The 14,455-nt window shown below is 44.9% G+C and overlaps 1 protein-coding gene across 1 annotated transcript in view; it reads right to left on the bottom strand.

Moving 5' to 3' along the window:
* NPAS3 (neuronal PAS domain protein 3) overlaps positions 1–14,455 on the bottom strand; it is a 589,204-nt gene that overhangs the window by 51,233 nt on the left and 523,516 nt on the right. The window contains exon 7 of the mRNA XM_040333134.1: positions 1,079–1,197. Within this exon, the coding sequence (XP_040189068.1) occupies positions 1,079–1,197 (119 nt within the window). The remainder of the gene's footprint in view (positions 1–1,078; positions 1,198–14,455) is intronic.

Below are 14,455 nucleotides of genomic sequence, written 5' to 3'. Positions count from 1 at the left end.
TTATGCCTCGTACACAAAATCGGAATTTCCGATGGAAAAAGTCAGACAGAATTTTTTCATCGGAAATTTCGACTGTGTTTCGACTTTTTCTGTTGGAAATTCCAACGGAGTTAGAAAGAGAACATGTTCTTTTTTTTCGAAGAAATTTCTATCGGAAATTCGTCTGTATGGAAATCCGACGGAGAAAAAAACATGCATGTTCGGATACAATTTGACGCATGCTTAGAAGCATTGAACTTAATTTTTCTAGGCTCATCGTAGTGTTGTATGTCACCGTGTTTTTGACGGTCGGAATTTGGTGTGTCTGTGTGTATGCAAGACAGCTTGAACTGAATTCCGTCGAAAAAAACCTGTCAGAGTTTATTCTGACAGAAACTCTGATCGTGTGTACAGGGCATGAGGAAATGTTTTTCCATGCTGAAGTTAGAAGCTGATTGGCTACCATGCACAGCTGAACCAAATTTTGCACTCCCTAGTTTACATAAATCAACCCCACTGCCATCTTGCAAAGTGCCCTTCCATCCCCACTGATACTTATTTTGTTGGTGTTCCCCCACCATTTCTTCCATTGGTGAAGCTGGCAACAAAATCCTGTGCTTTTAAGGTACGGGCAAGACATTTGACTTCCTCCAATGTGATACTGCTCAGGCCCAGCAGCCAATCAAAAAGGTTGCTAGACCCTAGCACTATCACACTGGTAGTGAAGTGACCACACTGTCCGTCTGATATTAGCTAAAGAAGGGAAGGAACAGTGGTAAAGTTCACGGTGTTGGAGCATTCAAGGAATATTGAATATTGAAACTACCTTGAACTAAGACATGATTTTTTTGAGAGAACTGACATTTTTTTGAAGCAAAATCCATGCAGTCGGATTCCTGCAATTTTTAGCTTTGTTACCTGTTTTTGTTAACTCCGAGAGGGTTTCTAACTTCTGTAGGTAGCAGTTACCAAATGCAAACTTCCCAGATGACCAGTTTGTTATACCATGAGCAGCAGAATAGATTATTTGGGTTTCATATAACATGTTGGCCATTAGGTTGCAGAATGTGTTATACATTGCAGCCAGTATGTAACTCACCTTGTACCCCGAGGATTTTATATGTACACCTCTTTTAGTCAGTGTAGATTTCATCCGAATGAAGAAAGACCTTTCTAAAGAGTTGTCCTGAGGGATAATTCCAGGGCTGGAGGACTCCACTAAAAGAGAAGAATATGGGTTATACACCATATAATATTACAAAGCTAACATAACACCCAGTAAATAGTCAAATTACTAACAGTTTTGATTGCATAGTTACTTGCTTTATCCAAAGTGCACTCATATGCATATCCTGTGCATTCAATCATTTTTATATATACAGTACATACTGAAAAGTATTGTGCTCAATTTGTATTGCATCACTGATCTCTCACCACCATCCATGTCTGCACCTTCTTTCACCACCCACCATGCCTGTATCCCCTTTGTCACCACTGCACCTGCATCATACCCCTCGCTCTGTGCTAATGCACACCCCCACCTTATGTCTGCATGCCCTCTTCCCAGGTTTTACTAATACACTTGTACAACTCCCACCCCCCCAAACATTTACCAAATGCTGGCACATTGCCCCTTGGCTCTCATCACCATAGCACCCCTACCACCACCCCATGCCCCACTTGTATGCCCACCATTTCGCCACAACACCAGCAAACCCCTGCTCTTACCACTGTGCCTGAAACACTTGCTTACCAGTGCACGTTGGCATGCTTATCGCTGTCCTCATTTCATGCCTACACAAGCCACCCTGACCCACACTGCATCTATGTGCTCTTAACCATTCCTTCTCTTACCATGTCTCTCTCACCACTGCATATTTACCCCTATTTTCACCAGTGTGATTTTACTACCAAAGTACCTCCTTAACAGTGCACCCACACCTCCAATTGTCACTACCACTGCTACACAGCCCCCCTTTCACCACTGCACCTGTACCTCCACTCTCGCCAAGCCTGTGCACACTTTTCCCCACATTCATTCCAACATTAACATTGACCGGCCTTTAAGGGCAAAGTTGATGGACCTAGACTGCCACTTTCCCAGCATGGCCAGCTGCCAGACTATAGGAACTTGCACCAAAGCACTCTTCAATAGAGAGGTTAAGTAGCATGGCCATTGCTGGAATACTGTGTGCGAATCAAGGATCGCCCATTGTTGCTATGAAACCAGTCTGAAAACAATGTGCTTTCAGAGTTCACTCCCCTTCTCAAGCTTCTAAAACATTTTTACATTTTCAGAGCTGTTACTTTTTTGTGATGCAAGCAGTCGGTCAAAAGGTAATAACTTTAAAGATATGGTTAAATACATATTGTGTGAGATTTTCCTAAACTGGTGCACATAGAATCTCGCTCAGAATCAGGGGCAGCTCTGCATAGTCACCAATCAGCTTCTAACTTCAGCTTGTTGAAAAAGGCTGGGTTCACACTACTACACTACTTTCATCCTACTTTGCTCTGCTACATCGGTCCTACATTTATCCTACATTGGTCCTACATCCGTCCTACTTTCATGAACAGGATACTACTTTGGTCCGACTTCAATGATATTCAATGGGTTGAAGACGGATCAATGTAGGACCAAAAGTAGTACAGGGAGCATTTTCAAAGTCGGACCGACTTGTGTAGGACCAGTTAAGACAGCTCTCATAGGGAAACATTGATTTTCACACGTCATGCTACATGAGGCTCCCAATGTAGGACCGTTTGTCGGACAAGTGTGAACCCAGCCTTAAAGCTGGGACAATAAAACCTAGAAGCTGATTGGTTACTATGCACAGCTGCACCAGATTCCGTGTGCAACAGTTTTATTAAAGTCATTTTATTTATGTACATTGTTTTGTTAACATTGTACATTTACATAAGGCATTTTAGTAAGTGCCAGATAGTTGTTTGTTGGATGACACCAGCCTGGGGACTGATGGTTACAGATAGCAAATACTTTCATATAGTTAGTCTGGTTGAAAAAAGACACAAGTCCATCTAGTTCAACCAATAAAAGAATGTGGCTATGTTTTGCAAGCAAGCGATAGATTTTACTATACAAACTACTTAAGAGTTAAAAAAACAAGACAGCTGCTATAGGTATAAAATTCAGACCTGAAAATACCTGAGGCATCTTCAAAAAGCATGGAGCTACAACCACATACTGTAGCAGGTAATTCTATAAGGCAAAAGCTCACTCCTGGTTACTGTTGGAACTTTCTGTTAAATCACACCTTTTCCTATTCCTATGGGCCCTTAGCTTTAAAGGGTTACTTCACTGGCCGATAAGGATGTGCAAGAGACAGGAAGGGATGCTGCAGCTTTGCCTTTCAGAACAGCCCACAATATGGCTGTTGAGTTACATCTAGATACCTGCACTTTATACCCACGACAATTTTTTTTCTCTCTCTCTAGAGATAGTCTTTGAAATGGCCAATGCATTAAAGCTGATTTGCAAAAAAGGATCGAGATGTACACCAGGAAATTACAGACGAGTCTGCCTAACATCAATAGTATGTAAGGTATTTGAGAGAATGGTAAGGGATGCTATGCATAAATCTGTCTGTGATTAAGGTATCATAAGTGACAGCCAGCATGGATTTATGAAAGACCATGCTTGTCAGACCAATCTGTTATCGTTCTATGAGGAAGTGAGAAATTGGGCGTTGGAAGTCCCTTGGATGTAGTTTCCAGATTTTGCTATAGCTTGATACTGCACCTTGTAAAAATGTAACCTACTGTATAAGAGGGTCTGCTGGAATTGATCAAATTGTATGTACATGGATAGGAAACTGGTTACACGATCTCGTCCAGGGAGTAACGATAAATGACTAATTTCCTTATTGGTTTAAAGTTGTGAGTGGTATGTCCCAGGATTCTGCCTTGGGGCAAATGCTTTTCTATTGTTTATCAATGATTCAGAGGCTGAAATCAAGAGGTCAATTTCAGTGTTAACTGATAAAACCAAATTATACTGGAAAATAACTTCAGTATAGGTATCATTATAGGGCGACCTTGACAACATAGGGTGTTGGGCAGCTATATGGCAGATGAGGTTCACTACTCGTAAATGGATATTAACAGCTATGCATATTGATTACATAGATTACTGTTATTTACTCTGGAGTACATAGTAGGTGAGATTGAAAAAATACATCAAGTCCGACCTATGGAGCAGTATAAGCACTTAAGAGGGTATATGATCAAATTGTATGAATATATTATTTGGTGTCTTCAGTATCTGTAACAAAACATTTACTCTTAGGTCCCTGAAGTGGACACATAGCCACAATATAAGGTTAGAAGAAAGAAGGGTTAACCTTAGACTGTGGAAAGGGTTCTACGGTTAGAGCAGCTAAAATGTGTAACCATGTCCCCCAAAAAGCAGTGCTAGCTGAAAGGGTCAACAACTTAAAAAACTTTTAGATATCTTCCTTAGAAAGCAGAATATACTGGGCTATAGGAATTGTTAAAGAATATAATAAAAGTCACACACAGCAGCTTTGATCCGTCTTCTATTCCCAAGAACGGCAGGAATGCTGGTACATGTAGTTCCACGGCTTTAACCTGTAAAGTTCTGCTGTTACCTGTTATACCACGAGGCTTAAATTCAAGACTGGCTAATCACCTTCTGCTGATTCTGTTAGCTACATGCCCAGCCAGAACATCTTCCTTTCTAGTTAGGTTGGCTCATTGCCTCAGGCATTGCCTGAGTAAAAACTAGGACTCGGTCCCCCCCCGGTGAGTTCCAAGAAGTTTCCTAGAGTTCCCTGTGATTCCTATTGAAGGTGTTTCCTAGCAAAAAGTTTAATAGTGTCCCTGGCTTTCTTGAGAATATTTCTCATGACCCCAAGATTCCCTGTGTCCCTGGTTTCCTGTGAATATTCAAGTGACCCCTATACACCTAGTGTTCAATGTTCTGAGAGACTCCTTATGAGCCCAGTATTCCTAGTGATCCAGTAGTTAGACTCTTCTTACTCCTAGTGTCTGTATGCAAGAGTCTCCCAGTGCCTTCCAGGGTGATCTCTGTACCCCCCAGTGTCTTTTAGCCTGTCCCCAGTGACCCTCAGTGTCTTCCAGTTTGCAACCTGTATCCTTGAACCTGTTATGTCCCAGTTTTCCTTATGTACCTTTGCCAGCTTTCAGCCTGCCTTTTGCTAGCAGAACATGTGCCTGCAGCCTGTTTCAGTGTCTCCCAGTGTATTTCTAGTCGGTCTTCTGCTCTGTGTCCCCATGCACTTCCACTTCCTCCTAGCATTTCCTGTTTATCTGTTTATTAGCATTGCTACTCACTCTGAGTGACTTTGTCCCTGTGCACTACTACTACTGTTCCCAATGCTTCTGTGTGTCTCTGTACACCACTACTACTGTTCACAATGCTTCTGTGTGTCTCTGTACACCACTACTACTACTGTTTACAATGCTTTTGTATGTCCCTGTATACTATTAATACTGGCCCCAGTGCCTTTGTGTGTCTCTGTACACTACTACTACTGTTCTCGATGCTTCTGCATGTCCCCCTGTACTACTAATACTGTTTCCAATGCCTTTGTGTGTCTCTCTGCACTACTACTGTTCTCAATGCTTCTGCCTGTCCCTGTAAACTACTAATACTGTTTCCAATGCCTTTGTGTGTCTCTGTGAACTACTACTGCTGTTCTCAATGCTTCTGTGTGTCTATGTGTACTACTAATACTGTTCCCAGTGCCTTTGTGTGTCTCTGTGCACTACTACTTTTCTCAATGCTTCTGTGTGTCCCTGTGTACTACTAATACTGTTCCCAGTGCCTTTGTGTGTCTCTGTGCACCACTACTTTTCTCGATGCTTCTGTGTGTCCCTGTGTACTACTAATACTGTTCCCAGTGTCTTTGTGTGTCTCTGTGCATGTGTTCACAGTGTCTGTGTTTCCATGCAAACCTGCTAGCTTTAGCTGTACTACCTACTGATCTGTGCTGCAGGGAATTCTTACCTGTTTATCAGCCCTTCGTGCCCATTGGCTGCCTGATCGGGTGAACTTGAGAACCACAACCTGGAAATCATCTGCAGTGCAACCCATCTCCACATTCAGAAGTTCTGGAGAAGGCCAGGTGGTTCCTTAGACTCGGCACCTTAGCCCTTTCAAGGGTTTTCACCTTCCCTGTATGTGTGGGCAGGCTGCGTATTCCCCATGCAGTAACAATAGGTATCCTTCCTGTCCTAGACTCTTCCTGTACCTCAACTGTATTCCAGTGTACCTGCATTCCCTGGGACCTCTGTGCACTTCCATGTACTCATACATATTGTTACCTCTGTGTTTCTCTAAGCTTAGCTTCCCACTGCTGCTAGGATACTTCAGTCTCCCTGTGAGGTCTACACCCCAGTGCATTCAGTGTTTCTTACTAGTATTATGTGCCCTGCCTGCCTGCATGACCAGCACCCCAGTCCTGCCATTACTCCTGCCATTTCTGTGAGTCCTGCATTCTGTGCTTTCCAAGATTCTCATCTATGTACTTCCCTGTACCAGGTCAGCTGTAGCCTGTATGGGAAAGCACTCGGAGCACACCTCCATCCAGTGTGCAGTGTGCATGGAGGGTCTATGATAAGGTGACCAGATTTTTAAAATGTTATTTTTTTTTACTAGTAATGGCGGCAATCAGCGACTCCTGCCCCGTCGCCGCCCACCTCACAGCCTGTGAAGTCTCACTCTCAGGGCCCCGGCTACTACTGGGTGGGGAGCGGAGGAAGATCCCTCCACCAGAGAAGGCAAGGAGATAAGCAGGCAAGCGGCTGGCCAGGACTTGAGCCAAGGCAGAAGAACATGCGAGTGGAGCTGAATGGGCATGCGCCCGAAACTGAAGAAATATTCCCTCCGCTCCGACCAGCACATGATCATAAGAAAGGGGCACAGATAATGGAAAAAAATAACCCCCCCCCCCCCCCAAGCTAGTAGGAGCGGCGGAGTGGAGGTGTGTAATTCAGATTTTTTTTTTATTCTGCACTGAATGTCTTTGAAATTGCCCCAGCCCCTGTTCAAATCCAATCCGGGGACAAAACCCAGGACAGACTTGGTCCGGGGACAGTGTCCTCAATCTGGTCACCCTAGTCTATGAACCCAACCATAAATGACATGCCCATTCGTAGATGGAACTGGATGGACTGGTATCTTTCTTTTCAACCTTATAAACTATCAATTCTTATCAAACCTATGCAAAATATATATATGACATAAATATATGCACACTGTTTTATTGTAAAAAAATATTTGTAACTCTGACTAAATGATACAGAACAATCTCACACTAAAATGGTCTGTAGATGTTTCCTTAATGTTATTCTGCCTGGAAGCAAAATGGTTAATCATAAGAGGCTGCTAATGGCATGAGTTGGGGTTAAGCACCCATCTCTACGACAAATAATTCCGCTCTCTAATCCAGTGGAATCAAACCTATTTCTTTTATCACAGGGCTCCCATTTTGAATGAAACAAGCTCATTATTTCTAATCAAAAGCTGTAAGATCAAAAACTGAAGTGTCGGCTTCAGATCCAGCTGGTTCTAGGATCCGATGCTTGGCTTCAGCAGAGAACAGGATCATAGGAGCTTCACGATGGGGTGGGCCAGGACAGCTCAGGAAAACACGGCACGTACTAACTAATGCAACAGGAAAACGGTATCAGCCTCTGGCTGTAGGTTCATAAGCGACTAGACTGCAAAGGAATGTGTTTTAGGAAAAAATATACTGGGAAAATAAGGGGCTCTCTTCAAGATCGCTAAATTGTGAGCGATATTGGTGGCCGGAGTTTAGGGCATGAGATTGTTCGGAGACACAATTTTAAAAGCTATACTCAAGTCTGAAATATAACATCATAGAACTCAACTGTCAACCTCTCTTGGACTTAAATCTTGTGGTCCTTCCTTACCACTTAGGGCCTTACTACCGAAAGTGTTGTATTACGCTAAACTTTTCATCCAACCTTTATATCATTGCATTAGCTATTTTCAAAAGCCAGTATAGAGAAAACATTGTGGGAAACAAAAAAATAACTTGTTGCTTTTGTAGCTTTATTTAACCACTTCCCTACCGAGTCATAGTAAAATGACGTTGGCAGGGACCTTTCGTCCTTCAGACAGGACATCATATGAGGTCCTTGCTTTCCCGGCCGCTAGGGTGCGCGCCCCCGCCGAATTGCTCGGGACCCAGGGCGCGTGCCCGCGATGTCCGCCGGGCACCCGCGATTGCCCGCAATCACAACAGGACAGTGGATCTGTGTGTGTAAACACACAGATCCATGTCCTGTCAGCGGTGAGGAGACAGATGTGTGTTGCCAGTACAGAGGAACACACATCGATCTCCTCCCCTTGTGAGTCCCCTCCCCCCTACAGTTAGAACACACTTTAGGGAACATATTTAACCCCTTCAGCGCCCCCAAGTGTTAACCCCTTCCCTGCCAGTCACATTTACACAGTTACTCAGTGCAGTTTTATAGCACTAATCGCTGTGTAAATGTGAATGGTCCCATAAATATGTCAAAAGTGTCCAATATGTCCGCCGCAATGTCACAGTCACAATAAAACTTGCAGATCGCCGCCATTACTAGTAGAAAAATAAAAGTAAATAAAAATGCCATAATTCTATTCCCTATTTTGTAGACGCTAGAACTTTTGCGCAAACCCATCAAATACGCTTAATGCGATTTTTTTTTTTACCAAAAATATGTTGAAGAATACGTGTCGGTCTAAATTGAGAAAAAAAAAGTTTTTTAAAAAAAAATTATATTTATTAAATCAAAAAGTAAAAGATATTGTGTTTTTTTCAAAATTGTCGCTCTTCTTTTGTTTATAGCGCAAAAAATAAAAACCACAGAGGTGATCAAATACCATCAAAAGAAAGCTCTATTTGTGGAAAAAAAAGGGCGTCAATTTTGTTTGGGAGCCACGTTGCACGACCGTGCAATTGTCATTCAAAATGCGACAGCGCTGAAAACTAAAAATTGGTCTGGGCAGGAAGGGGGTTAAAATGCCCTGTATGGAAGTGGTTAAACTTGTTTTTGCATATTAATTCTACTTGGTTAGCCTAACTTGGCTGGACTGTGTCATTTGTCTACATAATGTAACTCAGAAACTTGAGAGGTATATAACTGCAGCACTGTAACAGGGCATGTGCCTACTTTGACCTTTGACTTTATTTGATTCACTTTATTTTTCTGAATATTTTTGGCACCAGCTGTCAGTGTCCCCTAGTTCTGGGCACCACCATGTATGGATCACAACCATATAAACCGTGGAAGTGAAAAAGTTATCTGAAGAACCTCAAACATTGTGGAATCCCTTGCTTTTTTCCCACCATATTTAAAGCTGAACTCCAGGAATGTTTAAATACAAAAGTTATGTGTATTCTTACATAATTCTTGGTATGCTTTGTGTAATTCTTCCAGCTCTATATAGACCCAGTGTGAAACTTTTCCCATGTAAACAGCTCCCTGTAATAAAGACCAGTCACTGCTGCTCTCTCTCTCTGTGGGCTGACTGGTCTTGTCTCCGCCTTCTGTAGATTTCTACTGCCAGCCTGTAGTGGGTGGACCTGCTAGGCCCCTCCCACAGCTATGGTCTCTGTACAGGCTTTGGGCTGCTACTTTTACAAGGTAATATCTGTGTACAGGCTATGGGCTGCTACTTTTTACAAGGTAATATCTGGGTGTGCACAAAGTGGATTTATATGCTTTGTGACTATTGAGGAATATATTTAAGTTTTTGTACTCAGAGTTCGACTTTAAAGCGGTAGTTCACCCACCAAAACATTTTTAAGATTAGATTCATGCTCATTTTGTCAAGGGGAATCGGGTAGTTTTTTTAAAATCGAAGCAGTACTTACCGTTTTAGAGAGCGATCTTCTCCGCCGCTTCCGGGTATGGTCTTCGGGTCTGGGCGTTCCTTCTTGATTGACAGGCTTCCGACGGTCGCATCTATCGCGTCACGATTTTCTGAAAGTAGCCGAACGTCGGTGCGCAGGCACCGTGTAGAGCCGCACCAACGTTCGGCTTTTTTCGGCTACTAGTGACGCGATAGATGCGACCGTTGGAAGCCTGTAGGAAGCCTGTCAATCAAGAAGGAACGCCCAGACCCGAAGACCATACCCGGAAGCGGCGGAGAAGATCGCTCTCTAAAACAGTAAGTACTGCTTCGTTTTAAAAAAAAAAAAAATAGCCGATTCCCCTTGACAAAATGAGCATGAATCTAATCTTAAATTTTTTTTTGCGGGTGAACCTCACTTTAAGCACCTACATTATACAGTAATGTTTTGATAGAAAAAAAACAGACAAATGTTAACAGCTAGGTAAATCATAATTACCACTTGTATAATCAGATATTTTAGCGACAATCAAAACAAGTCGCCACTACAGGCATTAGACCATGTTTGAAAAGCAATCCAAGCACTAAAGATCTTTTTTTTTTCCTACCAAATGCTAACCAGTGTTATATAGGTAGGTCCTCATGGTCACCTCTGCAAGTACACAGGAGAAGAATGAGATGTTCACTGCATAATCTCAACCCTGTAGACAGACTTTCTCTCTAATGATTATATTCTGAAGCCCTGTACACACGCTCGGGTTTCTTGGCGAGAAAACCAAGGGGAAAGCCGAGAGCCCGGCAGGAAAACTGCCATGGAGCTTTGGCCGGGAATCTCGGCCGTGTGTATGCTCCATCGGCACTGCCTCGCAGTGTTTCCCATAGGTAAGCAGTAGATCTGGCGAAAAAAAAAACGCTGGGAATCCCGACGGGAAAATAGAGAGCAGGTTCTCTATTTTCCCGCCGGGATTCCTGGTTGTTTTCTTGACAGGAAAACTGCAAGGAAGCATACACACGTCCGGTTTTCCCAGCCATAAGCTCATCTGGCAAGTTTTTCCTGCTGGGAAAACTGATCGTGTGTACGAGGCTTGAGCATATCGGTAGCAGTCTTTTGTATCCATAGGCAGCCAACTGTCAAAGTCTACTGAAACTGAACTTGTTGGTTGAGGACGTCTAATTTTTACAATTACTTTATTTCTTCAGCATATAATAAGAGTCACAAAGCCACTAAAGGACAATTGATATTTAAGCAGTTTAACAAATACGGTACATATTACGACGTTTGTAATCACCTCAAGCAAGAAGTTTGTATAAAACCCAACCCAAAAAATGAGCTGTAACCATTATTTCAAAGGAGCTCCTGTAAAGATTTACCATTTGAAACACAGTTGTAAACATCTAATAGGACATCTAAGAGCCCTTTGATGTTATGCAAGACAAACATAACTCATACAGTGTTATAGAAGAAATACTGTTAGGGCTCTTTCACACTGAGCGCCCGTACAGGTCCATCTGTCAATTTTTTTTGTGGACCTGTACGGGCGCTCCGTGCTCCTCTATGGAGCCGCGGATGTCAGCGGTGACATGCCCGCTGACATCCGACCCGCTCCGATCCGCCAAAGTGTGACGGAGGGAAAAAACGACTTTTCCTTCCATCTGGCGGATCGGATCGGATCAACACGGATATACGGTCCGTGTTCATCCGATCCCCCCATAGGGGGGAGCGGAGAAAAGACAGGGCAGTCCCTGCACAGTGTGCAGGGACCGCCCTGTCATCCGCCAGCTCAGCGTGAATCAACGGAGCGATCCCCGCTGAGCAAGCGGAGGTGCATGGGGCAGGTCATTACTGATCCGCCCAGTGTAAAAGAGGGCTAAGTTTTGTATGAATGCATCAGTATTGGTATTTGTGACGGTATCGGTATGATATCCCCGTCAACGTTCCCTTCTTCCCATAACGACAATCACCCCAATATTCCACGAGGAGGGATATCCCTGGAATCGCCCAGAAAGCCACACATGAGACAAGCTTACTGCTGGAACAAGACACTTTATTGACACAAAAACTCAGCTTATATGTGGTTACAGCCTGTTAGGAACGCCCCCCTCACACAGTGGGGTTTCCCATACAGATTATAGGAGACAAGTCGGAGCCGACCATGCAGACATGTTTCTTTAGATAAAGACATCAGCGGAGTTAATTACTAGGTGTAACAGCCTGACCACAATGAAGCAATCAGAATAATTAACATGAGCCCCTTATCTAATCATTGTAAACAGTAAGGCCGGTCTCCTTCCCACACACAATAAATCAATTACCATTTGAACTAGGGAGCTGGCTGAGGAAGGGTCATTAACATGTCAATAGCTTGTGACACATGAACCAAGCAGGGAGATTTACACTGACATCCTTCACAATGGCCCCCCTTTTTCTCCCTGCTCCGGCAAACCCGGTTGGACCTTCCCTGGTCCAGTAGGGTTGACGGGTTCAGAGCTTTTAGTCCGAGGTTAACTCCGTTTGGCGTGACTGACCTCCATTGGTAACTGCTTCCGACTCAGGTATGCTACCGGGTCGTCAGATCACACGCCGGTCAGTCCCCAAGTCTTTGTGCGATCTGCAAAGTCACCAGAAGTCAGTGTGAAGACAGCGAATGGGTCTGTGCGCCGCCGTCTAGGTGTCCCGCTATGGGAGGGGGCAGGTTATGGCTCTGAAGTGACAATCACAGGAGATTCATAAAAAGAAAAAGTTATATTTGTTGAAATGCTGTAGCACTGGTGCTCAGAGTCCGGGGGGGGGGGGGGGAGAGGGGACTCAGAGCCCCATAAGGTCAGCCACCCCCTGCTCCCTCCGCAGCCGCCGGTTCTCCTCTTTGAGCTTCTCCAGCTCCATCTCCAGTTCATGGAGCCTGGGGGGGTCAGCCCGCTGTGACCTCAGGTGGTTGTTCTCCTCCTCCATGCGGCTTATGCACTCCTCCAGCTCTATGTACTCACGGATCAGATCCTGCTTGCTCATGTCCTGCAGGCTCTCCACGTGGTCCTTCATCATCAGGAACTGGGTGGTGGTGTAAGGGGCCACCGGTGGGCCCTTGGCGAACATCTCGGCCCGCATCTGGGGCGCCCGCTGCGATTCCATCTCCTCCAGTCGCTTCTTCTCCTCCCAGGTCCGCTGGTTATATGACTTCCAGGACCTCTTCTTCTTGGAGGGTAGCTGGCGGTGCCTCTTTCTGCCCAGCTCCCTCCAAGGCCCCTCCGGCTCATGGCGGTCGCCCATGACCAGCTGACAATGGTGTTCCCTGTTGTCCGTAATAACAGATTGTACCATGAGGGCTTCGTAAGGGGTGCCCAATGGTTCTTCCGGACCCAGCTCCTGGAGATCCCAAGCCGAGTCTACACAATGGGCTGCTGCTGGTGGGCGGTACCCAGGTTGAGACCAATTTGACCTGGTGTTGTCGTTCATGGGGCAATTCTGCTTGAAGTGACCCAACTGTTTGCACCGGAAGCAGCGTTGTTCGTTGTCCTCCTGGCGTGGGTAGCGAGGGCTAGATGTCATCGGTCTGTTAGGCGGTTGGTATCTAGCGGCTGGTGGGTGTGAGGGCGCCGTTGGTTGTGGAGGTTGTACCCGTGGTGTGACCTGGTTTGTCTTGCGAGTATCCGCATATTCATCCGCCAACTTCGCGGCCTCTGGTAGAGTCATGGGCCTGCGATCTCTCACCCAATCTTTGACATCCGTCTGGATGTGATTGTAAAATTGCTCCAGGAGCATTAGTTGCAAAATGTCCTCTGCGGTGGTGGCCTGGCTGCTGTTAACCCAGTTAGAGGCCGACAGGGACAGCTGGCATGCCCATTCTGCGTAAGAGTCTTTCGTGGTTTTGCGTGAGTCCCTGAACTTCTGTCGGTGGGACTCTGGGGTTACTGCATAACGAGCCAGGAGCGCTTCTTTAACCCGGGCGTAGCTATGGATATCCTGATCTGGCACGGTCCGGAAAGCATCAGAAGCTTTGCCTGACAGTTTGCCTGACAATATTGCAACCCACTCTCTTCTAGCAATTCGGTGCAGGTTACATTGTCGCTCAAAGTCTGCCAGGTAGTTATCAATTTCACAGTCCTTTTCATCAAAAGCTTTAAAAGCGCTAAACGGAATCTTCCTTGCGTCTGCTGTGCTGTACTCACTGTTCGTAGAAGGTGCGGCTGCTTGTTGGACTGCTGCCAGTTTTAACTGTAGCTCTGCGTCTCTTATTTGTTTATCCTTCTGTAGTTCTGCGTCCCTTATTTCTTTAGCCTTCTGTAGCTCTGCGTCCCTTATTTGTTTAGCCTCCTGTAGTTCTGCGTCCCTTATTTGTTTATCCTTCTGTAGTTCTGCGTCCCTTATTTGTTTAGCCTCCTCCGCTAACAGGTCCATCACTTTCAGAACCACATCCGGCGTTGGGTTCGGGCCGAACCACGCTAGCTTCTCTCTCATTAGCTTGTTGGCTGGCGATTCCTCCTCCTGAATCACTGGTGTCACCATCTCTTGTACTGCTGGCGTTGCTGCAATCCCGTCCTCCTGGTCTAGCTCCATTAATTCTGCTATGATGACCCGCTTGGTTTTGTTGCTAGCGATCCTTCCACGAACTT

This window comes from Rana temporaria, chromosome 13 (genome assembly GCF_905171775.1).
Source record: "Rana temporaria chromosome 13, aRanTem1.1, whole genome shotgun sequence".
NCBI classification, from domain to species: Eukaryota; Metazoa; Chordata; class Amphibia; order Anura; family Ranidae; genus Rana; species Rana temporaria.
The sequence above is the reverse complement of the archived record's forward strand: the minus strand, read 5'-3'. Positions and strand labels throughout refer to the sequence as shown.